General features: G+C 33.2%; 5 protein-coding genes across 6 annotated transcripts; 1 reads left to right on the top strand and 4 right to left on the bottom strand.

The window, feature by feature from the left end:
• Positions 1 to 131: 131 nt before the first annotated feature.
• Positions 132 to 2855, bottom strand: LOC108861018 (polygalacturonase QRT2). Its single transcript, XM_018634851.2, has 9 exons — positions 2537 to 2855; positions 2317 to 2451; positions 2064 to 2228; positions 1952 to 1972; positions 1658 to 1865; positions 1264 to 1345; positions 808 to 916; positions 590 to 706; positions 132 to 508 (listed from the first exon to the last, which is right to left on the bottom strand). Exons 1-9 carry the CDS (start codon positions 2789 to 2791, stop codon positions 284 to 286), a joined length of 1317 nt encoding a protein of 438 aa, XP_018490353.2. The 5' UTR covers positions 2792 to 2855; the 3' UTR covers positions 132 to 283.
• Positions 2856 to 4862: 2007 nt separating this feature from the next.
• LOC108857302 (rhomboid-like protein 19) lies at positions 4863 to 7171 on the bottom strand. The gene is made up of 8 exons (XM_018631272.2): positions 7012 to 7171; positions 6751 to 6875; positions 6561 to 6621; positions 6297 to 6463; positions 6046 to 6151; positions 5758 to 5960; positions 5525 to 5662; positions 4863 to 5185 (listed from the first exon to the last, which is right to left on the bottom strand). The coding sequence occupies exons 1-8, from the start codon at positions 7021 to 7023 to the stop codon at positions 5083 to 5085; spliced, it is 915 nt and encodes a 304-aa protein (XP_018486774.1). The 5' UTR covers positions 7024 to 7171; the 3' UTR covers positions 4863 to 5082.
• Positions 7172 to 8305: 1134 nt separating this feature from the next.
• Positions 8306 to 10636, bottom strand: LOC108856911 (probable ADP-ribosylation factor GTPase-activating protein AGD11). Of its 2 annotated transcripts, none has more exons than XM_018630814.2 (10): positions 10432 to 10636; positions 10182 to 10336; positions 9998 to 10081; positions 9829 to 9913; positions 9677 to 9752; positions 9427 to 9590; positions 9149 to 9359; positions 8957 to 9073; positions 8781 to 8876; positions 8306 to 8711 (listed from the first exon to the last, which is right to left on the bottom strand). In XM_018630814.2, the coding sequence occupies exons 2-10, from the start codon at positions 10285 to 10287 to the stop codon at positions 8430 to 8432; spliced, it is 1221 nt and encodes a 406-aa protein (XP_018486316.1). In that variant the 5' UTR covers positions 10288 to 10336; positions 10432 to 10636; the 3' UTR covers positions 8306 to 8429. The 2 variants fall into 2 exon arrangements, with proteins under 2 accessions (XP_018486316.1, XP_018486317.1); XM_018630815.2 differs by having other exon boundaries at positions 10182 to 10324.
• A 2673-nt stretch (positions 10637 to 13309) lies between these two features.
• Positions 13310 to 15738, bottom strand: LOC108860403 (O-fucosyltransferase 24). The gene is made up of 6 exons (XM_018634287.2): positions 15003 to 15738; positions 14745 to 14913; positions 14574 to 14663; positions 14203 to 14486; positions 13868 to 14126; positions 13310 to 13774 (listed from the first exon to the last, which is right to left on the bottom strand). The coding sequence occupies exons 1-6, from the start codon at positions 15635 to 15637 to the stop codon at positions 13541 to 13543; spliced, it is 1671 nt and encodes a 556-aa protein (XP_018489789.2). The 5' UTR covers positions 15638 to 15738; the 3' UTR covers positions 13310 to 13540.
• Positions 15739 to 24702: 8964 nt separating this feature from the next.
• On the top strand, positions 24703 to 27590 carry LOC108856265 (uncharacterized). The gene is made up of 7 exons (XM_018630032.2): positions 24703 to 25793; positions 26179 to 26295; positions 26395 to 26573; positions 26672 to 26765; positions 26849 to 26926; positions 27026 to 27127; positions 27213 to 27590. Exons 1-7 carry the CDS (start codon positions 25299 to 25301, stop codon positions 27351 to 27353), a joined length of 1206 nt encoding a protein of 401 aa, XP_018485534.1. The 5' UTR covers positions 24703 to 25298; the 3' UTR covers positions 27354 to 27590.
• The last annotated feature ends 297 nt before the right edge of the window (positions 27591 to 27887 follow it).

Here is a 27887-nt window from a genome sequence, read left to right as displayed (position 1 = left end):
CAACGATTAATCTGATCCTGCATTTTCTAATAAAGTCTTAATTAAGATATATTTTCAGCACAAGTAGGATAGTATTGCTCTGTTAAATTATTTGATAGTTAGTTACTTGGTTTAGTGTTTAATTACTAGAATAATTTTAACTCTAGTTAACTTTTATTGAATAACTGATGATACGTCAAACATGGTCTATATATATACACAACTCACGACCAAACATCAATAATATAAGAGAAAATGACCAACTTCTATGTGGTCCTTAATTGGGTGGGGATCAAAAGTTATATCAAGTGCAAAGAGGAGAAACGTTTCCTCTTGTGTCCAACTTCACATTGGAGCATGAAGCTGTGGAGACGACATCTTGTTGAGTTTGCTCGACCAATTTAACGTTTTCCATTGAAATGCCCCGACATGGAATGCTTTCGCTGCACTCAAATTTTACAGCTACGGGTCTTGAGCTCGTTCCTTGTATGTTTTTGTACAACACATTGCTCACTTGCACCGCAGATTTCTGACACGTCGTCCATATCAGTTTGTATTGTTATTGTTACTATAACTGTGTATAAAAGGATTTTGCTTATTTGGTTCAAACCTGTTGGGGACATGATTCAACACGATCACAGTAGTCCTGGTTGATGATTATTGGGTTCGTGACATTTTTCATTATGATGTCTTGGAATATGATGTTCTTTGCTATTCCATGTCCTCCCTATTCATGAATAGTGGTAATATTTTTTGTTAATTAACAATCACCCTAAGTTTAATTTATAAATAATAAAAATATTGTTAATCTAAATATTGGAGATTTACCTGCCAAGTCTTGATTCTCACACCATTAGTGGTTCCTATTAGAGTTGCTTTGTTGACTACCACATTTGAAACATATGCTTCTGAGTTATTTGCTCCCAAACTCCCAATGCTATACAAAATATAATAATATTGAGATATTACGTAGTCAACACATGGTTTTAACCTTATATTCTTTAAAATTTTACATATATATAGAGATACCAAATAAAATGATTGCACTAGAGCGCCTAAAATCATTTTAAAAAACATTGAATCTAACTTTACTATAGATTTTAATAACATGTAGCATAATCTCATCTTTTTTTTAATTAAAATTGTTGGTTTCAAGTTGATAAAAATTAGTTGGTGGCTCTCCAACAAAGAAGTTGACAAATGAATGTTAGTATATAACATGTTTGCTAAAGATAAGATGGAAACGAAAACTTTAGGTGAAAATAAGGAGAGAGATGGTTAGACCTGATTCCATGACCCGGTCCGCATGTGATCCCCGTCGCTCTCACATTCTCCGACCCACTCACTATCGATATACAATCATCACCTTCATCACCAAAAACAAACCCAACACATTTATTTATTATCCACGAGAAAATAAACAAATATTATATCGCTCACTTGTTTTCCTTACTATATGAAACACATATTTAAAAAAGAAAAGCAATTCGAGTGTAAAGTGAAAATATCTAATTTCCTCATATTGCAAAGTTAATAATAACAACGGTAAACAGAATAAGAGAAGTTCAAAATTAAGCTGGTTTACAGGAATAATATTTTATTTACTAGCTTCTTGACTTTTTTTTTTGACAAAACGATACGAAAGTAAGGAGTACATGATATCTAAAAGAATTATTACCGGTACGGATGATAGAGTTTTGAATGAGGATATTGCGAGTTCCGGTAACGTGAATGCCATCGGTGTTAGGACTATTAGCCGGAGAGGTGACCATAAGATTCAAAGCCTTCACGTTTTCGCAATCCTGAAACGTCATATGCATTTGCTGTGCGTTTTCCAACCTAATGTTACTTACCATCAAGTTCTTGCATTCCACAAACGTAACCGCCTGCCCCCATTAATTTATCTCATTACATTAATGCATTATTTAATATTTGTAAGTAGCAATAAGGTAAAGGCGTTTGAGGTTCTCACCGTCGGAGCACCCAGGCATGGCTGTTTAACAAAAAAAGAACGTGGTATCAGTATCAGTTTCTAGAGTTTAAAGTCCTTTATAAGACAATGATCCAAATTAAGAAGAACTTACAAGACTAGGATTGATCTTGCAAGAATTTGGCCACCATTTATTTCCATTACCGTCAATGCGTCCACCGCCTTCAACACGAAGGTTATTGACAGCTTCAAATACAATCCAGAGCCTACGTTCCTTGTAGGCTGATGGATCTTTCCATGCCTCCATCTTTCCGTAAATCTGATTCACAAAAAGTTATATAAATAAAATTATTAAAAATACATAACAACAAGAACTACGCTTATACTTGCATTGATTTAAATCATACCTTAAAAACAATCAATGATGATTTGCATGGACCGGAGAATTTGACCGACTTAAGAGTGTAAGCTCTATTTTTGGGAACCACGACGTAAACTGTTCCGGTTGATGAACAAGCTGCATTCCAAGCTTTCTTGAATGCCTACGATATATTTCATTTTACATTGGTTATATATATAAAATATATTTTGAATGTATGTTTCTATAGTAATGAAAATTATGGATACCTGAGAATCGTCGTTTCCGTTGGCTTTAGCACCGAAAGCTTTGACGTTAAAAGCTCGAGGAGAAGATGCAGGACCATATCCATGGCGATTTTTCATGTGACTGTTGCGTGTAATGTGACCATGTAGATGATTGGTTTCAAGATAAACATCGGGAGACATGGATGTATCATATTTAGGATCAAAAGGGTAGCTGCTGGAACAGGAACGAAGAGACGTTAAGAGAACTGCTAATAAGATTATGGTCTTTTGATACATTTTTGAGGGGTATCTCAAAGTTAGATTAAGGTTGGGTTTGACGTTGAAAAATGATGAGGGAAGAAATGAGTGATGTGTCATAGAGAATGCAAAAGTGCTTATATTTATAGAGATGAAAGAGGGATACAAAGAAGTATAAAAGTGGAAAAGTATTTAGAAGAAAATGTGTTCGTTATAATTCCTCACTTTCATTACTCAAGTCGTTTCCAAAAAATTGTACAGTGACGTTTATTTTAATTTGATTAATATACACTAAAGACACTTTGACAGGAAACTGAATTAAGAAAAACGAACTATAAACATTCCTAACGTAAAATTTAGAAGCAATAAAATCATTTCCGTTTTTAGGATTAAAAATAAAGGAAACTCAAATTTGGTCTTTCCAAAACAAGTTATCAATTTTTACAAAAAACAAACAAGTTATCAAATAGAAATTGTTTCTCATTGTTTTTCTGACGCCATGTTGTACGCTCTCTTACATCTCACAGTACTTTAGGAATGAGTTCACAATTATGTTGATTGGATCGTTTTAGGGCATTGGATTGAAGTCTAAAGGTAAGGTTTTGAAAATCTTGGTTTGTTATTTTTTTGGACTAAGATGTTCTTTTTACCAAAACTTCAAATTTTGGTTTGTTATTTTCACTTACAAAAATTTCAAGATATGCGCTTTTACAAGAACATGCCCTAGGTTTTTGTTTGGATTTAAAGTTAACCATGTTGTAAGCATTATACTTAGTTATATTTAAATTATTGGTTTGAAATGTATGTTAAAATGACTTAAAATTTTCTTATGTGATGAAAAATTTGGCTAACAATTTGAAAATGTTGGTCATATCCCAAAATTCATGGGTAAGAGAACATGAATGTAAAGAATTTCATATAAATATTTCTTTTCAAAAACTGCAATTGGAAGAGCTAATCTCGGCCTAAACAGAGAAAGTAAGTATTGACTTTGGGTTTGAGTTAGGTTATCTGCAAATAACTGAAATACAAGTGTGAAGTAAAAGCAGTTTTGTTGGTTAAAGCTTTAACTTCAACTTTGTTAGTTATTTCTTCAATCCAACCCTTACAGACTCAGATCATTTGAAGTCCAATACTCGTAGCCAACTAGAAATCATTTCAATTCATATACTTTGAATTTTTCCCCCTTTAATATTTTGTTGTGTTGTGGTCAAAGTACGCCTTTGTGTTTTCGGTAAGAAACCAAATTCACGTTTCCTTCTTTTTTTCGGTGTTACCTCTACGGTGGAATAGTAATGTCCCTAAACAAGAAGAATTCCAACAACGTACTACAATTATATATTGCAAAATAATATTTAGAAATAATAGCAAAGATGTATTTATTGAAAAATCATTATCTCAAAAAAAGAAAAATCATTATATCACGTCCTGTATGATGACCAAAATTGTATATGATTTAAATAGAAAAATAAAGTAACATGTTTGTTTTGGTACGTAGTATGAATCAACGTACAGTGATAGTAGTAGGCAGAGCTAACATAAAAGATAAGAAGATGGATATTGGTAAACTATGTCAAAGGTTAAGTTAGAGAAGGTTAAGAGGTGTTCAAAAAAAAAAAAAGAAGGTTAAGAGAAGGTTAAGATTGCTGCATCTGATTGGAATTTTGCGTGTGGCATTATTTTTTTTACTCTGTATTATTTCTGATGCGTTAGGTGATAATATTAATATTAAATCAAGACAAGAAATAACCTAATGGAGGTGTTTGCTTAGGAGCCTAGCATTTCATTTCTTCTTCTGTTTTAACTCTGAAAGTATATTTGACAAAGGAATTAACATTCTTTACTTTAGCTCTTTAGGATCTATGTGATGTGATACATTGCAATCACATTAGTACATTACAAAGAATAAACTGATTTTCTTCTTAACTAGTTTTCCGACGTGATTGTTCTGTTCCATACAACAAAGACTGAACTATTGCCTGACGTGGTTAACTTGTCAAGGCTGACGTCATGTCCAATTTCGTTTCTTTTTCTCTCCTTCCCGTTGAGAACTTCCCACGGAAACCAAATACATACGGCTATAGTGAAACAAACATAACAAAACCGGAGGTAGTGAAACATGTATAATAAATTTTTATTCTCTCGTCCAAGGAAATTTGTTTCTAACTGGTTAAGAAAATGCACTAAATTTTTTTAGCTGTCATAAGAATTTACGAAGAAGCTGATCGGTTCTGTCTGTATAAAGCCAATTTCATAAACAAACAGAAAAAGAAGAAAAAAACAAGAACCCACACAACTTCTTCAACAAAACTAGTTGCAGTCTCCACCACTTAAACGCTATCCAAAGCATCACTCTGCAACTCATCTTTGTTCCTTGGAGGAACTAACCTTTCTGTTGCAAGTCTCTCCTCTAGAGCTCTTGCTCCTCTTTCTCTGCAACAACAAGATTTTTTTAAAGGTCAAAAAAGGTCGGTTTTGTTTTTGAGAATCAGAGATAGTTCTCTCTTTGGATTTTGATAAAAAAGATGAATACAAGCACCTACTATTTATTCTCTTAGAGTTGGATGAATAGGATCATTCATTACCTAGGTTCGCATCAACCAAATCCTAGATTATGTTTCAACAATGTCTAGCCAAGAAAACGGTTTATACTAAAGGTTGAAGACGTGATCTGCATTAGGCCCCAAATAGCTCTGGGCATTTGCATCTAATCTACAAGTGGAGTAGAGCATGAAATAGATTTAAAAAAAGAAGAAGAAGAAGTATTTTTACCTCCTCCTGGAAGCTTCAGCAGAGTCAGAGCCGGGTAATGGAGCACCGCTGGTAGTATAACCATGGTCTTCGCTGGTTGCATTTGACCGTCCACAAAGCATCCGATGAAATATTGAGGCTATAGGATCAATAACCGGTCTGCACTTTATTGAGAAAAGCAAAATTTATAAACAGCAAGTAAGTAAAGTATTACTCTGTGGTCCAACTGGAAAAGAAGAGAAATATTATTTCACCTGAGGAATTCAGGAAAGAAAGTGGAGAAGGCAAAGTCGTCACTCGGATCACCTCTGAGCTTTGTCTCTGGCCTCCTCTGCAAGTATCTGAGGTATAACCAGCCCATATACGTACCAAATATCAAAGTGGGAAGGTATGCTGCTGAATTAAGTGTGAAGAAGCTTGAGGCTATTGACACAAAAATCATAATAGAGGGCAACCACTGCACCACCATAAACCAGAAACAAGAATAGGATGTAAGCACTTCTTCGAACAGGTTAGACTAAGAAAATGTCAAAGCTTCTTACCTTTGCTTTTATCTTTACGAGTAGTACCTCCTGGTCAGGTATTATCTGCTTAATCCCGACAAGAAGGCCTGCCAAGACACCATGAAAACCTGCGAAGGGCATATATCTAGTACAGCCACGAGACAACATACAATGAGTTATATAATTAAAACTCAAATGATTTGGACTTAATTTTTTCACAAGGTACACAAACATCCCTTCATATACTAAAAGTGAGAGATGATATAATAAACAAAGAAGAAACTTATTACAGGTAGATTTCGAGCCTGGTAATGTAGTACAAAGCAATGGCTGTGACGAAAACGCAGAGATAGGTAAGGAAGTTGACGAGGAAGATGAACTTAAGAAACTCCTTGGAACCCCAGACAGGTTCAAGGAACTTTCCCATAAAGAGGAGAGAAACAACGCTGAAGACAACCTGCAACATTGCAAAACAGTAGCAACTAGAGAAGATCAAACACAATGTGAAGATTAGAATAAACGAACAAGTAGAACGCAGAGAAACCAAAACATACACCATATACTGAGAGTTCAAAATAGCCGCTTGTAATCAGATTCCACCCAAATGGAATAGTCCTACAAACAAAAGAGAGTGTAACAACAAGTCAGGAACTAACTGAAGTGCTGCTGATTTAACCTAATAGTAAACCCTAATTTACGGCGGCAAAATCAAAATCAAAGTCAAAGTCAGTAAGGAGGAAGTACCTCGCTGGGATGAGAGCGAGGTACGTGACGGTGGCGGGAATGAAGTGAACCAAGACGTGGCCGACGACAAGCACGAGAGCGAGTCCTTTGCAGAGCTTGGTGAAATTAGTGAACATACTCGCTCCCTGATTCAATCATCATCATCAACAATGTATAAGAAAAAAAAGGTAAGATCAGAGACGACGATTCGATTTCCAAACAAGGAAATAAATGGAAAGCGTTTCGATCAAAATTCAAATCGCGTAGATCTGCCTCACGTACCGGAGAACTCATGTCGCCGGAGTATCAAATCTGAGATCGTAACGACGGATCTCGTCGACGCAGCTGAACCTGGAGCCGGAGATTATTATTTAGTTGTTATACTAAGCGTGTTACTGTTACTAGACTTGTTGACGACCCATGAATAAATAAAGAACACGGTAATTATTTTGAACATCAAAGGTTAACAATTTCTCTTATTGATTAAGAAATTTTCAAGTAACTACTAGTCCAGTTGATGATTCAGACTAACCTATTATTTAAGGGGAATTTTAAAAAATACTACTTTCAAGGTACCATTATTCATCTTTACCACCACTAAAGACACATTTTCAAAAATAGCTTATTTATTAAAATGGTAAAAACTCTTATATCTTTGTTTTTATATGCTTTTCAAAATTCTAATCCCAAATTCTAAATCATAAACCTCCAATTCTAAACCCTAAACCCAAAATCTTCAACTCTAAACCCTAAACCCTAAACTATATACCCTAAATTCAATATCCTAAACCCTAAACCCTAAAGTCTAAACTATAAACCCTAAATCCTCAACTCTAAACCCTAAATCCTCAACTCTAAACCCTAAACTATATACCTTAAACCCTAAAACATCAAATCTTAACCCTAAATCCTAAACCTTCAAATCTAAACCCTTCATTAAAAGTAGTGGTAAAAGTGGTTAGTGTAAACATGAAAAGTGGTACTATGAAAATAGTATTTTTGGCAATTTCTCATTATTTAACCATCTTGTTATATCCTCTCTTCTTTCCACAGATATTTTGGATAAGATTTGATGTTCCAAAATATATATCTATATTTGATATTTTTGGTATTTTAACTTTATTAAAACTAGCTATTTCATAATATTTACTTCATTATTTATAATTGGTTATTCTAATTTGAATTTATTATCAATAGTATTATCTTCTAAAAATTCAAGTTTCTTCATATGTAAAACATATTGTATTATATAGAACTAATGGACTATTAATCTAGTGCTCAGATTATTATTGTATTTTAGGTTTTATATGTTTGTTACATTTAAATTAATAATATGTCATATTTTGTAAAGCATGTCATTTTTTCTATCGAGATTAACATATGTTAAATCACTTCATAAATAACGTCTAGTATGACATTTACAACTTATAAGATTATATTCGAGTTAAGAACCTTTTTTAAAGAACATAATAAAATATCTCTTTAGACATATATATACACTGAAAATCACATTCCATTATAAAAAGGAAAATGGAATTGAATTTCTTGGTTGTTTTTCATAATAGTTGGATTGGTATTTGGTTCTGAAGAATCTTAAATCAAGTTATGGGTTCTTTTTACATATGTTTTGAGGTGGATCAAGAAGAAAATAGCATCTCTAATAAAAACAACAAAAAAAGGAGGCAGAAAAGAGAATAACATCATTGAGTAAGAGGAAGACATTCAAGTTGTATCTCAAGAACACCTCTCTCCACTTTTTGAAGACTGAGCGATATGTCTTGTTTCACTTTTCCTTCTTCCTGTGAGATTATCCCATCACTCACCAATGTGTTCTCTTTGCTCGCCACCCAACTCCCCAGCTGCATCGGTTCTTTTATGCTTGATGTCTCGTAAGCTTTTGCTGCACTCACCAACGGTTGTATGTCTATCTCAGCCTCCCCCATGAAATCATCTGTGGTGAACGTATCCTTGTCGTACACTAGCTGCAAAAAAGAACATGTTACAGTTATTCTTCTTCAAACTCACAAGTTAAAAAGAACATGTGCACTTACCACTTTGAGAGGAGGCATCTGCTCAGGTATCGAAAGCATCAGCGTCTCATTCCACACGGGATTCAAATTGTTCTTTATTACCCGTGTTTTCACCGACTTCAACAACATAAACAGAAAATCAGAACAAGTTTAGTTATAAACTAGACAAGTGTAGAGAGATTTTGCAAAGAGCTTACTTGTTGTCCAAGAGAAAGGATAACATAAGGATCGCTTGTCATCACATCTCGAACCGCAAGATTTGTTCCTTTAACAACATTAACCTTAATCAATCCGACAAACTCAACCATGCCCGCCTATAAACACACACACCCACAATAACTAACATTTAGCAACATTTATCACCAAACGTTTATGTACTGACTGTATACCATAGAGTTGCTCTTCTTGGGGCATTTGTGATCAGATTCTCTTCTTCCCCAGCTATTCCTAAATGCATGACCAATGCGGTTTTTTGCAGAACGGTGGCTACCACTAGCAGAACATAAAGACCGTGCTGTATTATTTATTCTGCTAGGCTCCTGATAAATGCACAAAGCACCATCTTTTGGATCCATAAACTGGTGCAGCTCATATTTCTTTCTGTAGATTCAAGATACAAACAATGAGATTGATGCACATACATCACATTATAAGTAAAATATGTCACCTAATGAAATCATTGCGTTCCTCATTATTAGAATCAGGTTTAGGTTTCTTTGACTGGTCCATGTTGCAAGCTTCGAATCTCTGGTTCACTACAGTGTTTCCACCGTACCCTACAAGCATATCAACTTGCTCATCTGTCCACTCATCTAGCTTAACTGAAAAAACCTATCATTAACGGCCAAATTAGTTAAAAGGCTCTAAACATATAGAAAAAAGCAGAGAGAAGCCAGATAATGATGAAGAAAGACTACCTTTGATATATGAACTCCAAGACTTCTGTGTACACCAGAACACTTTATGCAGATGAATACACCAAGACTTAAAGATCTACACAACACCATAGAAAATCAATCAATCCATCAATAGAGAAATGTAGTTCACACACGTATATCAATAAGCTTACACCCATTTAGGTTCAGGAGATCCACAGTCAGCACAATATTTATTCCCAGGTTGCTCCAGCAACTTCTCCAACCGGTCTTGGGGATCTGAAAATGCCGAACAGGACATGAGACTGTCTCCAACCAACACTGGAACAATCTGTAGATCCTTCAATAAAGTTTAGGTATTACCAGCAGAAGATATCTGTAAATCCTTTTGAAGAGTCCCTCTTGGTGTCTCTGAACATAAGAGGTCATATAAGCAAACATGCGACCCTGAAAAAAAAAACAAAAGCCAACATTTTGGAACCCTTTTTAAAAAGGTTTTCATAGGAAAGACTTGGAGGAGGTTAACTGAAATGATTGTGTTCGATACCAGAAGAAACTTCGACAGGATTGAGATTTGCCTGGCCGAGAGACATTTCTAGACTAGAGCCGATACAACGAGAACACGCGAAATGTTCAGAAAAGAAGTTGGACATTCAAACAGCTTTTGTCCGAAAGATTCCACTACATCCCCTGATCAAGAATCTTAATAAAATAAACATTTGAATTTTATTTAAGAATCAGTTGAATATTTTGGTAGAAGAGGGAGAACAACAACAGATTGTGTTTGGTATAACTACCAGAGGAGGGGAAACGTCTAACCGAAGAAAGAAACAACAAAATTACGAAATAATTTGGAGGAAAATAGTCTGAAAATTTGCATCATCCTGCAGACAATAGATGGATAAGCCTATGATTAGGTGGGTGTGTGTTTTTTTTTGTTTTATTTGTCGGCCAGAGATGAGATGAGAGGATAAAGAAACAACACCAACGAGATGAGATTTTTTTTTCAGTTTTCTTTTGTGAAAATGTTTGTAATTCACACGTCATAAAACAATTATTATTCGCAAAACAACCTTTCTCTATTTAGAAGCACGTCATGACATAACCACATACAAACACAAAACCAGTTTGCATATACAGTATAGTATACCTAACTCACTGCACAAGCATTATTTTCTGGTCAGAATAGACGACAAAGTTCGTGATGTTTTTTCTCCATTTTCTGGTACATATATGTTAAAATATCCAACTTTTTCAAGTTCTTTAATGAGACATGATGATGTCCTTTGATTTGCTCATTGCATTAGTTGACTCATCTTGTGGTTGTTATTATATAGTGACTTGGTGCCTAATATTCTAACTCTCAACTACCTTGGTTTTTTGTATTTTTGTGTTCGAGGAAGTTGCATAGCTTTGACTAGGCCTGGGCACGGATCGGATATTCGGGTTTTTGAAGGTATTTGTGATTTGCTTCGAATGTTACGGATATCTGATTTTTCGATTTGCTTTGCTTCGGAAAAATACGGATATTCGGAAAAACGGATATCCGGAAAATAAATAGATATTTGCGGATATTCGCGGATACTTACGGATCTCTCATTTGTTTTGATTAATACAAATAATCTTAAAAATTTGATACAAATTTGTTTTGTAAAATATATTTTTTGCATGATATAAAAAGATAAAAATTAAAAAAAGCAATGAATCTTCATATTTTGTAAATTTTTAAACTTAGTTAAAATTATAATAACACAAAACTTAAAAAAAAATTATAATTATCGTAAATATTTTCTCTTCCTTTTATGTAATACTTTTATATAAGTAATAATATGAATAGAATCTATCAAATAATATATTAGAATAATAATTATATAATTTTATACATTTAAAACTTTAAATATAATCAAAATATACATGTATTTATATATTGACGGATCGGATCGGATATTCGCTTCCCAAAATTTTAATATTTGTGATTTGCTTCGATTTTGACGGATATTGAATTTTAGTATTTGCTTTGCTTCGAAAGCTTACGGATATTCGGAATTTTCGAATCGAATAGCAACGGATAACGAATCGAATCAAATTTAACGGATAAAATGCCCAGCCCTAGCTTTGACACTTATATTTCATGGCCCAGCTTAGGTGTTTTTGACTATATTGAACACATAAAAAACCCATAGATTATACCCAAATATAATACAATTTTATGATTAATCAAAGTTTTAGACAAGAAGATCTGTTTCATTTACAACTTTTCCATATTGGTGACACCAGGGTAAACAATACTACTAGCACAATATGTACTTACATCTTCCCACACTCATAACCTATACTAGCATATGTTCATCAGGACTCACACATGACATTCCCACTTTCCATCACAGAATAACGCATAACAATCCCCTGCATACCTGCGGATAATACTCCAATAAGCATCATGAACAAAACTCTCAACAGAACAAAAATATTTTCATATTTTCCAAATAAAGAATACTTTCCAACGCCATGATGCAGTTGAGTGACATGAGTCCAGCGTCTTGAAGATAACAATTTGGTTACTATTTGATTTGGTTTGAAAGAACCGATCAATAAACTGCACTTCTTTTTATTTTTCATAATCAATATATACAATCTAGTTATACCAGATATAAAGAAAAATAAACGTATTTTTGAACTTTATATAAAAAATGAAAATTTAAATCAATGAATGAACTAATAACCGAGCTAGCCAAATTTATATGAATTAAAAAAATTAGTTACATTCTGTAAACAAAATTAATATCCAAACTATTTGAAATCTGAATATAATTGGACCATAACTAAAATTAACTGTTTTATTTTTCCAAACCGGAAAGAAAATCAAATGAACCGAACTCGGTGATTTACGGTTAATAAGATTGGTTTTGTAATGAAGTCGGTAAATCTGTTGGCCTTGTCCCGAAAGGCAAAATCCATTACTGTCCAAGTAAAATAAAAAAAAAACTTAAAAAGAGGCGAGACGGCAAACCGCAAAATCATTTTCCGACAGAACACAAAGCAAAAAGTAAGTAAATTGTCTCAAAACCTCCCCAGGGCAAAGGGTTCGAAAGATGGCGAGAGAAACTAGTTGTTTGACCAAAGTCACTGCCGGAGTTGCCATCGGCGGCGCAGTTGGCGGTGCTGTAGGTAATCTCTCTCTCTCTCTCTCCCTATCATTTTCCTTTTTTTTTTCCACTCCGGAAAAACCCTAAATCCCTATTTTTTTTTATTAGTTTATCGAATGATTGAAAATAATCTTTCTACGATACATCGATAGATAGATTTATACTTGTTTGTTGACAAAACCTTGTGTCTGTTTTCTCAGGTGCTGTCTATGGAACTTACGAGGCGATTAGATTCAGGGTAAAAGGGATTTCTACTTTCCGATTACATCTTTTCAATTGTGAAAAATCTCGATCAGTTAACCGTGTGGTGGATTCTTATTGGATCACTGCTTAATGATCTTTTTTTTTTTTGCTGCAGGTGCCTGGGCTTATGAAGATAAGGTACATAGGGCAAACAACACTCGGCAGCGCAGCAATTTTTGGGCTTTTCCTAGGTGCTGGCAGTTTGATACACTGTGGAAAATAAGCTTTTTAAGTTTGGTTGTGACCTGCAAAGTTTCCTGGTGAAAGATTTGTTTCTTTCTTTCTGTAAGACTTTGAGCTTTTCTGTTCAATAAGCATTATGTTTCTGCCTCTATGTGAAATCAGTTCAATCTCTTGGGTTATGAATTTTGATGCTTCTTTATTCCTTTTGCCTAATATAATCTTGTTAATGAAAAAGTAGGTTCTCTAGTTTCATTAGTAAAAAGCGCTCATTAGAAAATTGATAATAATCATATTTGTCTTACAATCTTATGTGCAACCAAAAAAAATAGAAGGTTTAAATAGTGGGAGTGGTTTGATTATTGCACATACACTCAGGAACAGGATACTTTGTAACATCTCTTCCAGCTTTGCTAATCCTCAGTTCTGGTTGTCCTAGAGACTGTCTGTGTAGTTTCTTTATCATCTTCTCAAACTCTGTTTCAGTCATTGATGTGTTCAAAAAGTATGGGAGCATTTGCCTTTTGTTCGGTGTGATAAGCTTTCTGTGTCCTTCATAAGCTCTATGACCCTGCAAGATTAGTTCAACACCTTGCCTTTAAGTATGTGCAAACACAAACATTGACCTTTTAAAACCTATCAGAACCTTAAAGAGAGTGTGTACCTGAATCGCGCGGCCCATGTTCCCTCCGTGAGATGCCATGAACACATCACTCTCCTTGCAGACTATATAGTCGATCGCTGCCATGATCGAAGCTCGTTTTGCGAAAGGTTTGAGTTCATGTGGCAATGCAATATCGTATTTGTTGTAAAGATGTGGGAATTGACTTGTTAACGGTTTCAGAGCTTCCTTTCCACCAAGAGGTTCCCCTCCCGCCCAATAGATCCTCGCATCTCTCGGTGCTCCAAGTCCTCTAAGCAGCCTAAAACACACACACACACAAAAGTAGAGTTTGAAAACCAATGTCTCTCTCTTAACACAGTAGCTCACTAACTCACCTTGTTACTTCCTTGGCATTTAATGGACATAGACCCGCGAGTTTCCTCTCGTTAGGTGTCATGCTAGACTTGGCTGTTAAGAGCTCAGGCCGCTTAATCCCTTCTAGTCTTGCAATCTCATCATACTTTGAGCTCAAACCAGAAAGGCAACCTGTTCTCACCCACACGTCTTTCTCCAACCGAAGATGAAGTGCAATGTAAGGACCTTTGCTTCTCATCCTCTCTGCAAGCTTCTTCCCCATATCCATAACACTTGGTGAAAACTTCAGTGCTTCAAATGCTACCTAAACACACACATTTTGTTAACCAAGGTGGAGAAAAAAAGAAACCAAACGGTTTTTTTTTTTTGCTTCAGAGTCAGAAAAACAAACCTTACAACGGAGCTTCTGGAGATCAGAGGGTAAGTCTTTAGACAATCTTGAATCCAATCTCCTTAAAAGCAGAACTCCATCCCTGTTAAACTGCATGAAACACAATCTGATAAGACTATAGAAGAGAGTTTACTCAAAAGGATGATGATAATGTATGAATGAATAACTTACTCGCTTTAGATAGTGTGAACGGATCCATTGAGGAGAGGCGTGGAAAGGCATACCACCATCTTCTGTTGGTCTAGTCATTATTTTATTTGCCGGCAGCAAAGAAACTATCTTCACATCGTTTGCTAAAACACTCTTGAATCTCTCTAAATCAAATATATCTGAAAACTCACTGCAAACAAAACAAAAAAAAGAAGAAAAAAATAAACATTCAGAACATTCTTATGATCAAGCTGTTGTGTTGTTGTTAAAACCTCTTACCTCTCGTCACCCCAGATGAGATTGACTTGCAATACTGGGACGACAAGAACAGCACCAAGAATCCTGGCGATCACAACTGCATCCACAATCTGATTCTTCTGCTGGTTCATCCCACCAGAGACAACCACCATCAGATACTTTCTCCTCTCTCTAACAATCTTCCTACTCTCTCTCCTGTACGCAGCGCTGAAATCAAGGCATGGCTTGTATCCTAACCCATCAGGCTGTTTCCAGAACTCATCGTCCAAAACATGTCTAGAGGGGATGATCAGCTTTGGATCTTTACCACCAAAGGTCTCATTCTTCCCCACAACAGCCACTGATGGTTTTGTAATCCTATCTGAAGATCGATCGTCGGCATGAGTAGTGTTTGATCGGGTTGAATCCGAGCTCTGGAGTTGACTTTCTTGAGGAGAAAGACAATGACTAAGTCGTGATAAAATTCCCAAAACAGAAAGTGAGAGGAGACAGAAAGCAAAGAGCTTTGGGTTTCGTAGGAACAGAGAGAAGAACTTGGTTGTTGTGTTCCTCTTTGAAAGAGACGATGAAGAAACTGACTTTATGATCTGAGCTGGGAATGGGATTGATATGTAGCAAACTTTGTTCTTACTGTTTTTCTTCTTCCATGTTCCCATCACAAGTTTTTTAAAACAGATGATTCCTGTGAGAGAAGGAAAGATGAGAGATTAGTTAGGGCGGGAACAGAGAAGGATGAATGTCTTTGTCGGGTACAACCTTCTTGTTTGCTTAACAGATTCGCTTACAAGAAGATTCTCATCCCTTATATATTATTTTAGGAGCACTAAATAAAAATAACCTTGTCTTCATGTGTGATTTACATGGATGCCATTTACACTTGGCAACTCCACATGCACTCTCATCACTTAAATCTAAAGACCCTTTATTAGCTAGAATAATTACAGGATTTGCCATCACCCGTCACATTATAACATTAACTATAATATATGATTCATTGAGATTTTCTAACCAAATAAAAAAACGTTGATAGTCAATTCTATATGATTGTCGATATTTTAGTGATGGCAATGATATATATATATATATAATGCGTGCATACATATATAGTTTTATATAACACATGTGACCACCACTAATGTTATGTACTTTTATAGTTCTATTTATATTTTCCTCATACATTTATATTTACATATATATCATATTTCATATTATAAAAACTTTCTTAATAATAACAAAAAAATATAATGCATTACTATGAAAATGATGAAATGATAATGCATTCTTTTTGTATGAATACATCTTTTTTGATCTGTGATTATAATGTTTTCTCGAAATCAAGATTAGGTTGAAAATTCTATGATCTTTAAACTATGAAAGTATAAAAAAATGTATTACAATGAACGTGTTAAAAAAATATATTGCATTCTTATTTATATGAGTCCAACTTTTTGATCTGTAAATATAATGTCTGTCTCTATATCAGTTCAAAATATATATATTTTCCTTTTTACTATGAAAGTGTTAAAATCTCTAATGGTTATAACAATTAGAATGCATTCGTTTTGTATGAGTCTAATTTTTTAAAAAAAGTTGCTGTAATGTCGTCTCTATATAAATGTTATATAGGTTCACACATTCATAGTTAATGTAGGCTCTAATTTCATTCGTATCTCAATCAAATCACTTATTAAAGTTCTTTGTGTTAGTATTTGCATTAAAAACATATCAATCAAGGTCATATGATATTGTGATTGATAAAACTTTAATGTTTACCGACTTTTATATATTTTGTTAAACACGATTTTAGTAACCAAAGGCAATCAATATTAATTTCCTGATGATATGTGGTTTGAACATTTGAATTAATTTATATATGTACACGATTTTAGTAACCAAGGCAATCAACAATAATTGCCTAATGATATTAATTTATGCACATTTTCAATAAGACGATTATGGTTAGTAGTTTTTATCAAATATTGTGATTGTTTCACGTAAGAAATTTTGATTTCATAATCAATATTTACCTATCATTTATTATCAATGCGTAGTCCATTTACAAAATAGAATTAAGAAAAAATTAGGAAATTTCTATCAGAATATCGGGTTTAGGTAAGTCTTATGATACACATGTTTATATGAGTCCAATAATGTTCCAGAAATCGCCGCTCTCAGACTGAGGTAATACATTTTTCACATATTTTGTTAACTAATGTTTTAAATTTCGCAATGTGATAAGTGATATTTTATTTAATTCCTCATTATATGATTGCGAACGAAGGCTTCAACTGATGATACTATTCACGGCACTATTCACATCCTTTTCAAGAACTTGCTGATCAGCATGATCATTTCTTATATTTTTATGCATGGTTTTATTTTTCTATTTCATATGTTTCTTTTTAACTTATATTTGTTTTATAAATGAAAACAAATTGTACTTATATTATATTCACATCATAAGAAATTATATTAGTATTTGTTTATTCTTATTAATTCAATTATATGATATATGATCGAAATAAATAATTAAACGAAACCACAATGTACGTAAAAAAAATACGTGTAGTTTTAATTTTTTATGCATTTTTAAATCATATTTCTTTTAATCAAATGTGATTATCTCTTAAAATAGTCTCAAACCGTGAATTATATTAATTGATATGCTTTATGTGTTTTCCTAAAACAACCAGAATTAAGAGCGATTTAATTTGTGTCAAAAAAAAGGGAGCAATTTAATTGCTGAACAACCCACATGATTTATATGATAATCATCCATTGATTATGTATCCAAGCGTATTTTATGGTATTAGGACATTGATTGTAGACGTTGAATCATAAATACAAATTGAAATGTAATTAAAAGTGAGATTTCTTTTATTTAATGTTTAACAATACAAAAACATATTTTTATTTCAAGTTTCATATTGTTTGTCTTTCTTTTGTTTCATATGGTTTGTCTTTTTTTTTTACAAACAAACAAACCATTATAATATAGACGCACATTCTAGGTAGCTTAATTTTTTGTTTAATTAAATAAAAGAAAACCATATCACAAGTAAAACAATAACATATAGTATCTGGTATATGGTTTGAAAGCACATATTTAGGTGACGACGATTCATTTAATGTAAAACTTTGAATTAAAAGTTATAGTACTTTGGCTGATTTTATAGATCTTTGAAAAGAAAGATTATATTAAATGTAATGGAATCCCTTAATTTAAGCTCCAAAACTTTTAATTAAAAAATCAACATAAATAATTGACAAATAATTATTTTTATAGAGTTATTCTTGGGTTCACTCCCTAAGGTGAACCTTTAGGTTCACCAACCAATAGAAAATTGTCATTTTAGATTTAGTATCTTTTAATTAAGGAAACAAATAACTTGTCAAATTATATTATCTTTTCAAAATAAAATTTAAAAATAAATAAAAATAGTATATAAAAACGAATTAAAAAAAATAATGTTGTCAACTAAACCCTAAACTCTAATACTAAACCCTAAACTCTAATCCTAAATCATAAACCCTTGGGTAAACCCTAAACCCTTAGAAAAATATTAAACATGTTGTCAACAAAACACTAAACCCTAAACTATAATCCTAAACCTTAAACCCTTGGGTAAACCCTAAATCCTTGGGTAAATTCTAACCCTTGGAAAATAATAAACATTTGGATAAATTCTAAACTATAAATCTTAAACAGTAAACTCTAAATCTTATAAATAAATATTTTTTTTTAAATTATCTTTTTTTAGAACTATTGTTATTTTTATTTATTTCATCTTTTTTATTTATTTTAAAAGCATAAAATAATTTGGCAAGTTATTTTGTTTCCTTAATTAAAAGATATTAGATTTAAAATGACAACTTCCTATTAGTTGGTGAACCTAAAGGTTCACCCTAGGGGGTGAACCAAAAAAAAAGACTTTTTTATATATCATTCAATCTATGCAAGTCTTTGGTCAATATCATATTTAATATTGTTTCCTAAATTTTCTGATCCTTGCATAAAATATTTTTCAAAATTTTAAATTGGAATCGAATAGTTAGGGATCTTTATAAGCACTGATTTTTGGCGATGCAATATTCCTTCAACCAAATTTTCCGCGCTGAAACCCTATGTATTATGACTATATATATAATACTAAACTTATTGCTACGTTATTACAACCAACGAATTTCAAAACTGTGATAACTAACAAAGAAAATAAGTTCTCTAAATTTTATCTCCGACTTGAAACCGTGCAAGTCTATATTGAAGTAGATAAAAATGGAAGTCAAAAGATTTTGGAAGCATTACTCCCGCTTTTGGTGGAGCGAGACGATTGAAATTGTCTGTATATATGCAAAAGTAAGTTGTTGTTAGCCTGTAAATTGTATAAAGCTAAACACTTAGAGCATAAGTTATATGAAGCTTTTGTTACTTTTTTCAGGAAGATAAATCCATATATCTGTCAAAGAATTTGGTTTCGCAGTTTGATTATTTTCTGAAACAAGGACGCTCCACGCTTTTGGATGGTAATGGGCAATAAAATCAAGCATAAATACTCTGAAATAAGGATGCTCCAAGATTTTGCTTTTTTAATGATTCAACAACTTTGAATGTTTATATCTTACATTTATTTTACAATGAATGTTTATAAAATATGTCACATACTTTTGATCAAAAATATTATAACATAGTCTCAAATTCAGGATAATATTAAATACATTTACGTTTTTTATGAGCGAGATTTCTTCACTTTAGAAACATGGTATACGTACAATTCGTACCAATGGATATGGATGATGTACAGTTTAATGAAACATAGTTATTCACACATTAACAAGTGGCGTAAATTCATGAAAGGATCAGAGTTGGTGGATGAGAAAAAGTGACCGAGGGAGAGAGTATGGCTATGTACCTATTGTAGAGATCATTTGATATTTATAGTGGTAATATAAATAAGCTAAATTGTGTTTAATATTTAGTTCAGGCAATATTTGTTTTGGGCTTAACATAGATTTTAAGAATTTATAAATTAGGCTGAATAAAATTAAATATAAAATTATATTAGATTCTATAAACGTAAAATCAGTTATGATGAAGTAAACAAAAACCAAACTCAATTTTTAAACAACAACCACCATCAACTCACTAAAATAAAAAACAACAAAAACCATTAATTTCATATTTCGTTTAATGCTTTATTAAATTTGAAATATATACTTATTCGTAGAGAAAAAATTAAAATTCCAAAAATATAATTGTTTTTAAATTACAAATACATCATTATTTTAAGTATTTCACCCCGCACAAGGTGCGGGTTATCACCTAGTGTTATTATTATATTCGTGGTTGTTTAGTTCAATAATGGAAATTAGTTGAGAAAATTAAATATTTTTACTCCAGGAGATAAGTTAGTAATTAATATATAACTAAGGGCGAAATAGTGACCGATGGAACAATTTAAAGAATTGAAGATTAGACTATTCCTTACCAAATCCGAGATGAAACAATTATTTTCTATAATTTATTTTTTATTCCTTTTATCTTTTCCGTGGTGGCATTGACATAATTATCTTATAAATATTTATTTGTATAAACATTATCAGTTCAAAAATATTATGACGTAAAAATATTTAAAAGTTTAAATATCAAACTCATAGTGCATAACCATTTTTATCAAAATAAAATTTTCTGTATTATATAAAAAACTTAAAAAAATTATTTAGTCAAAACAATTTAGAAAGTATTATTTTGAAACTAATCAGATATTAATATATATATTTTTCTAAGTCGATATATATATATATATATAATTTATATGACTAAAAATTAGTTTTATCATGAAAACCGTTAAATATTTTTTATCATCTAAAATAATGTTTTATACTTGATTGATATTTATATAAACCTATATATTTCAGGTATATCATATTAATTAATTTATGATTAAAATAATTATTCATTAGAAATATCAATACTTTTAGCAAATTTCAACGTAAGAACTCAAAACAAACTTGAACAAAAAAAAAGAGAACTCAAAACAAACAAACAAAATTGTATTTTGGTAATTATTGGTCACTTTCAAAGATGCACGAACAACACATCAACTTACATCAATTGACTGAATAAACTATTGACCAACATGTATATTTTATTAATATCAACTTCTTTGTCAACCATAATATCTTATAAATAAAAGAAATATATATATATATATATTATTTATTAGATAAGTATTTTAAATACTGAAAACTCAATCAAATTATTTCAAATGAAATATTGTAGAAAGTTTATGAGCATTTTGAAATATTCATATAGTAAAAAAATAATCGTTTTTATTTGTGAGATATACATCTTGGGTGGTTCAGTGATTTGATTTCTGGTACGAGAGAACCAGAGGAAATAAACCGGATTAATGTGCTGATGAGATGGGCCAAAGAGTTGTTATAGTCCCAAGAGTCTTGCGTCTGATCCAGTAGGAAAAGTGCACATTCGAAGAAGTCGTTAACAACAATATATACCATAAATCCTTCATATTACAATGACACAACATATCAAGTTGTATCATAGATCGAGCTGGAGATAGATATTTTTCATTGTACTATTTTCTTTCTTGTTCAACACTTCTCAGTAAATCAAAATGCACAAATCTTCCAAAGTCTTCCTATGTACATTGCGTTGGTGTTTATCTGAGGCATATTATAAGTCCAAGTGGACTAGCTGCCATTTATAAAGCCTTAAAGACTCAAATTATTAATAAAAGCCCATTTTATGTGTATAAAACCGATTATCACTAGAATATTATCCTCTTCGCAGTCACAGTGGCATTATTGAATTTTAGTAATGGTGAGGTTGTCTTGCATCCTACTGGCAAAGTTCAACGAATGACGTAGTGAGAAAGTTTTTTTTTTTGGAGGAAGAGTTAACTATTGTCCATATAATAACTCTGTGCATATCCGCAAAGATCATATCTAAATTTTGTAGATGTATCCAATATATAGGGTTTTTAGAACATCTCCAATCTCACTCTATTTTTACTTTAAAATAGAGTTTAGAGTAAAAAATATTTCAGTAGTATTCTATTTTTCACTTTATAATAGAACGAAAAATATTTTTGCTTCAAATATAGAGTAATTTATTTCTTTTGTTCATGTTTATCACTATATTTTCTACATAAAATATAGTATTATTGGAGTAAACTCCAATTCTATTATAAAATCAATCTATTTTAGAATTAAAAAAAGAGTAAACCATTGGGATGGTCTTAGAGCATCTTCAACCATATTTTATTTTTTACTTTAAAATAGAGTTTAAAGTAAAATTACTCCAATAATATTCTATTTCTCACTCCAATATATATTAAGTTTTTATTGTTTATCTTTCTATTTTCTACTCTTAAATATAATATCACTGGAACAAATTCCAATTCTATTATAGAATCACTTTATTTTAAAATAAAAAATAGAATAAATAATTAGAGATGGACTTACGTAATAGCAAGACTATATGTTTCATTAAAATGGTTTGATTAACAAAATGAATACATAATCTATATATTTTTTTTTTTTGTTTAACCTGGGGGTATCCCAGGCCCAGAAGGCCCAGACTAATCCCCAAGGGGAAGGAATGCCCACGGATAGACGCCCCTCCCAGTTTTTCAAATGGGCCGAAAGCATGGCCCATATCCGTGTGGGTGACAAGAGCGTTGCAAGGTAGTTCCCTCCGGCGTGGATCGAACCCCCTACCTGGGTGCAGGCGGGGACCCGTCCTAACCATTGGGCTACAACGTCTTGTCTACATAATCTATATTGCCATACCGAATTGAGAGGGATTAACAATGGTTAGACTTTGAAATGCAAAATCTTCCAAGGCTAGTGGAGTCGTGGACTCACGTATCTTTTAAGCAAATCTGATTAAATAATTTCAATTATGGGATACCATATCTTAATTCTTAACCCTCCTATGAGAGATTATTATCCAGTTATATATTAAAGTTTATCGTAAACAAAGGTACGTGGCGTCCTCGTATGAAAACCGTAATTTTATTCAATATAATATACACAGGCTATATGGGGGGCACTTCAGCACGTTTTTGCCGTCTTACGTTTTAAAGTTGTTCTAACGCATGCACGATTTTTTAAATTAAAATTTGAATCTTCGAACACAATCATTAGCTCCACAAGTCTTGATGCTATTCAGTTAAAAAAAACAGTATTGATGCTATTCGAAGCATAATGTAAGTTAATATAACTCGAATGAAGGCTTTGAACTGCTGAGATTGATCAGCTCTAAGACATATATTTGAGTGGATCATGTAACTCTAAATAGTATCTGCCGTGAAGACCGGTCACCTAGTTTGAAGTAAAATGAAATCAATCAAACGTATAAAAAGGACATTATTTATTGTGTTTATTAGCTTTAAACAATATTTCTTGTCTTCATTTATAAATGTCCTCACTCGGACAAGGTACATAAGCTAAGACCAGACGGAACAATTGCTCTAATGCCTTTATATCTCATAGTCTAACTTTTAATAGGCTCGTTTTTTCAAATTTTATATGGAAAATGAAAAATCATAAAATTAAATTGGAAGCGTGAATATTTTTTATTTGATTTATAGAATTTGATAAAAATATTTCAAAAATCAAAAAAAGGTTTTCCAAAATTTCACGAAAATCATCAAAATGTGATTAAAAACGATTTTAAAATTTTTTTTTCCAAATTTAAAATATATAGAATTTAAATCTTTACCCAAAGGTTCACTAATCTATATGGAGGTTAGGGTTTAGTTTTGATGAGAGGGAAGGATTTGATTTGGGATTTTAGGTTTTGATTAAAAAAAGAATTACAAAATAAGAGCATAAGAGCTCTACCAAACCTATAAGAGATTGGCTCTAGAGAAATAGAGGTAGTAGGGCTGGGCAAAAAATCCGAATCCGAAAACCGAACCCAACCCGATTCGAAAAAGTAGCACCGAACCCGAACCGGAATTGATTAAACATTCGAATGAGTTCAAAATTTTGGTATTTAAAGAACTGAAACCGAACCCGATCCAAACCGAAGTATTTTGGGTACCCGAATGTATCCGAAATAAATTTATATACTTAAATATATACATTATTTTTATATATAATGTATATTAAAAATATTAAAAATATATAAGATACCTTTAAATTTTCCAAAATATTCGAAAAATATATGCAAATAGTCAAAAGTAAATGTTTAAAATAGCTAAAGTATACTGAAAACACCAAAAATAATTAAATATCTATTGATTCTTATTCAAAGAAAACCAATTTATATGTTAAATTAAAGTATTTTGACATATATGTTATGAAAATTTATATGTAATATATTATCTTTATTATAGATTTTGAAAATTTAAAGTATATAATGAATTTTGAAAATTTAAAAACATTTTAAATGGGTTATCCGAACCCGAACCGAACCCGCAAAGATCCGAACCGAACCCGAACCGAAATTTAGAAATATCCTAATGGGGTTGAAATCTTTGACCCCGAAACCCGAATAGACTGAACCGAAATCCGAATAGGTACTCGAACGCCCAGCTCTAAGAGGTAGGGAAGCTCAAGGTAACACTTAAGGCCAAATTTGTCTTTTACAGAAAAGAAGGATAAATTCATAACCTATGATTCAAAAAGTTAAACCCAAGTCACTAACTACTATTCTCCAACGTTTCAAAATATCTTTTATGAATTATAAATTTATCCCAATAAAAATTCGACCTTCCAGATTCAACCCCATCTTCCTCCTCCTCCTCTCAATCAATCATTCTTCTCTGTTGGGTAAGACGCGTGATTTCAATTCAACGCTCCTCTGGATTTCCATTTTCCTTTCAGCTAATAAAATTTCCTATTTATTTAAAGGTTGTGATTAAATCCCCCCTGTCTTTCCATTTTTAGTCTCATTTGCTCCTCACGAGAGATAGAGAGAGAGAGAGAAATCAAAACAAAAAAAATTGTTCTTCTTCTTTTCCTTTTCTGTATTTTTTTAGTTTACAAAAAAATAATTTGACTGCGTAGAGGAGAAGATTAGGTCGAGATCGAGATAGAGAGAGAAAGCTTCAAGGCGATAGCGTTTGCAGAACGTGACAACATTTAAAGTTTTGGTCTGAGAGAGAGAGAGAGAGCTCGTGCCTTTGGTCTAAAAAAAATCGACGAAATCGAATTCAGACAAGACACGTCAAAAGCTTTTGGTCTGAAAAAAATCGACGAATCGAATTCAGACAAGACACAATCAAAAGCTTCTGGTCTGAAAAATCGACGAAATTCAGACAAAAACCCTAAAAAATCGGGGAAAAGATGTTTGGGATCCAGAACAGGCGAGACCTAACGATGGAGCTCCAATCCCAGATCCCGATCCTCCGCCCCAGCATCCACGCGCGACGAGCCAACATCGTCGTGAAGTTCCAGGACCTGTACGGGTTCACGGTGGAAGGCAACGTGGACGACGTGAACGTCCTCAACGAGGTGAGGGAGAAGGTGAGGAACCAGGGGCGGGTCTGGTGGTCTCTGGAGGCCAGCAAGGGTGCCAATTGGTATCTCCAGCCCGAGATTCTCATGATCGGCGACGGTATCGCCTTGAAGAAGACGTCTCTCAAGATCTCGACTCTGACGAATGCCATCACCTTGAAGAGGCTGATAAGGAAAGGGATCCCTCCTGTGCTTAGGCCTAAGGTTTGGTTCTCTCTCTCTGGTGCTGCCAAGAAGAAGTCCACCGTGCCTGAGAGTTATTATAGTGACTTGAGTAAGGCTGTTGATGGGAAGGTCACTCCTGCTACGCGGCAGATTGATCATGTGAGTTTTTTTTTTTATCTCAAGGCAATTTAATTCTCGTTGAAACTTTGTGTTAGGATTGATTTGGTATGTTGGTTTGGATCTGTTGTTCGTTCTTGTGTTCAGACAAACTAGCTAAGAGCCTAGTGTTGGAAACTCTGTATAAGCCTTACTGTGTTAGATGGTCATAGAGGACTACTTCAGATGTTATGTTCTATGAATAGTTGATTTCATCACCCACACTTGATCTTGACATTGGTCTCTCAGACAGTATTTTCAATAATTTTAGGATTTAGATTGATCGTCATTGGAGAATATATGATATGTTAAGTTGATTCCAATTATCTTATAGTGCAAACCTCTTGGATCTTCTCATGCCTTTGACATTGTGTCTCCGCTTTTGCAGGATCTGCCACGGACGTTCCCAGGCCATCCATGGTTGGACACTCCAGAAGGTCATGCTGCTCTACGGCGTGTGCTTGTTGGGTATTCCTTTCGCGACTCTGATGTTGGCTACTGTCAAGTAAGCACTCATCCTTTTCTCATCTCAGTTGTCTCTCTATTCATCAGTTGAGTTCTTTAATCTTAATGAATGATTGTTTCTTTTTTTTTTGTGTGGTAGGGGCTAAACTACGTTGCAGCGTTACTATTGCTTGTGATGAAGACGGAAGAAGATGCCTTCTGGATGCTAGCAGTCCTTTTGGAAAACGTATTGGTCCGTGACTGCTACACAACCAACTTGTCTGGATGCCATGTTGAACAAAGGGTTTTCAAAGATTTGCTCGCCCAAAAGTGTCCTCGGTAAACCCTTCTTGGTTCTTGATCAAATTGTCTGATTATCTTGATGTTTGATCATGAAACCAACTCATGACAAAGAGTACACGTTATGTTTTTTACAGAATAGCTACTCACCTTGACGATATGGGCTTTGATGTCTCCCTTGTAGCCACAGAGTGGTTTCTGTGCCTCTTCTCCAAAAGCTTGCCTTCCGAGGTTCTTTTAAAAACAAACACTGTTTGAGTTCTTTGATTTCTAAGCCTTCTTTTATTAAGTACAGAGAGAGTTTTTGTTTGCAGACAACTCTACGAGTCTGGGATGTACTCTTCTATGAAGGAGCAAAGGTTCTTTTCCATGCAGCTTTGGCAATATTCAAGGTTCTTTACTTCTCTCTTCCTTTTGATCAGCATCTTCTGATAACCTTTTTCCTCTTGAAGATTAAGTATCATTTCAAGGATCTCTTTGCTTATTTGCAGATGAAAGAAAACGAGCTGCTGATGACTCACCAGGTCGGTGACGTGATCAACATAATACAGACCACCACACACCAGCTCTTTGACCCTGATGAATTATTGACGGTAATCCATATAACTAATCCCAGTTTATTACATGTTGAAGATCCATAATCCTATAAGAATCACTTTGACTTATTTTATTTTTCAGGTGGCATTTGAGAAAATTGGTTCTATGACAACCAACACAATATCAAAGCAGAGGAAGAAGCAGGAACCGGCGGTGTTGGCAGAACTTGACCAGAGACTTCGCAGACTCAACTCTCTTAAAGAAACTGGTAAGAATATTTGAATAATAATCTGTTGGGACTTGGGGAGAAGATTGAGCCAAAAAAAAAGTGTACAAGGAGGGAGTCTAATGGTTTGTTTACTTTACCTCTCTTGATGGTCTTTTTCTTCTTCTTCTTCTTCTTCTTCTTCTTTATGTTAAAGAGTATATAAGATAGGAATTTTATTTATGAGAGAGAGCAAAACTAAAGGACCAACAAGTTTTATTTTGTGAGATGGTAAATGTCAAAGTGTTTCATTCTTTGCTTTGTTTACTTCCCCCCTCTCTCTTTTTGATATAAAAATCAATTGTGATCTTCATGTTATCTCATAAATCCGTTTCAGTTCTTTCTTCTTTGCTTTATAGTAAAGTCTTCTCCTCAATAGTGTCAATACTATTTCTTCAAAACAACTCGTAAAGTAGGTCTGCATGAGGACTTCGTATGATTGTTTTAAAATATTTTTACATCGGTTCAAGTTTTAATAAGAAAAAGATATTCAAATTAATGAAGAGGAAGTCTTTTAGTTAGACATTTTTAGTTTATTTTCTCAAAAATAG

Source organism: Raphanus sativus, chromosome 5 (genome assembly GCF_000801105.2).
Source record: "Raphanus sativus cultivar WK10039 chromosome 5, ASM80110v3, whole genome shotgun sequence".
Taxonomy (NCBI): domain Eukaryota; kingdom Viridiplantae; phylum Streptophyta; class Magnoliopsida; order Brassicales; family Brassicaceae; genus Raphanus; species Raphanus sativus.
The sequence above is the reverse complement of the archived record's forward strand: the minus strand, read 5'-3'. Positions and strand labels throughout refer to the sequence as shown.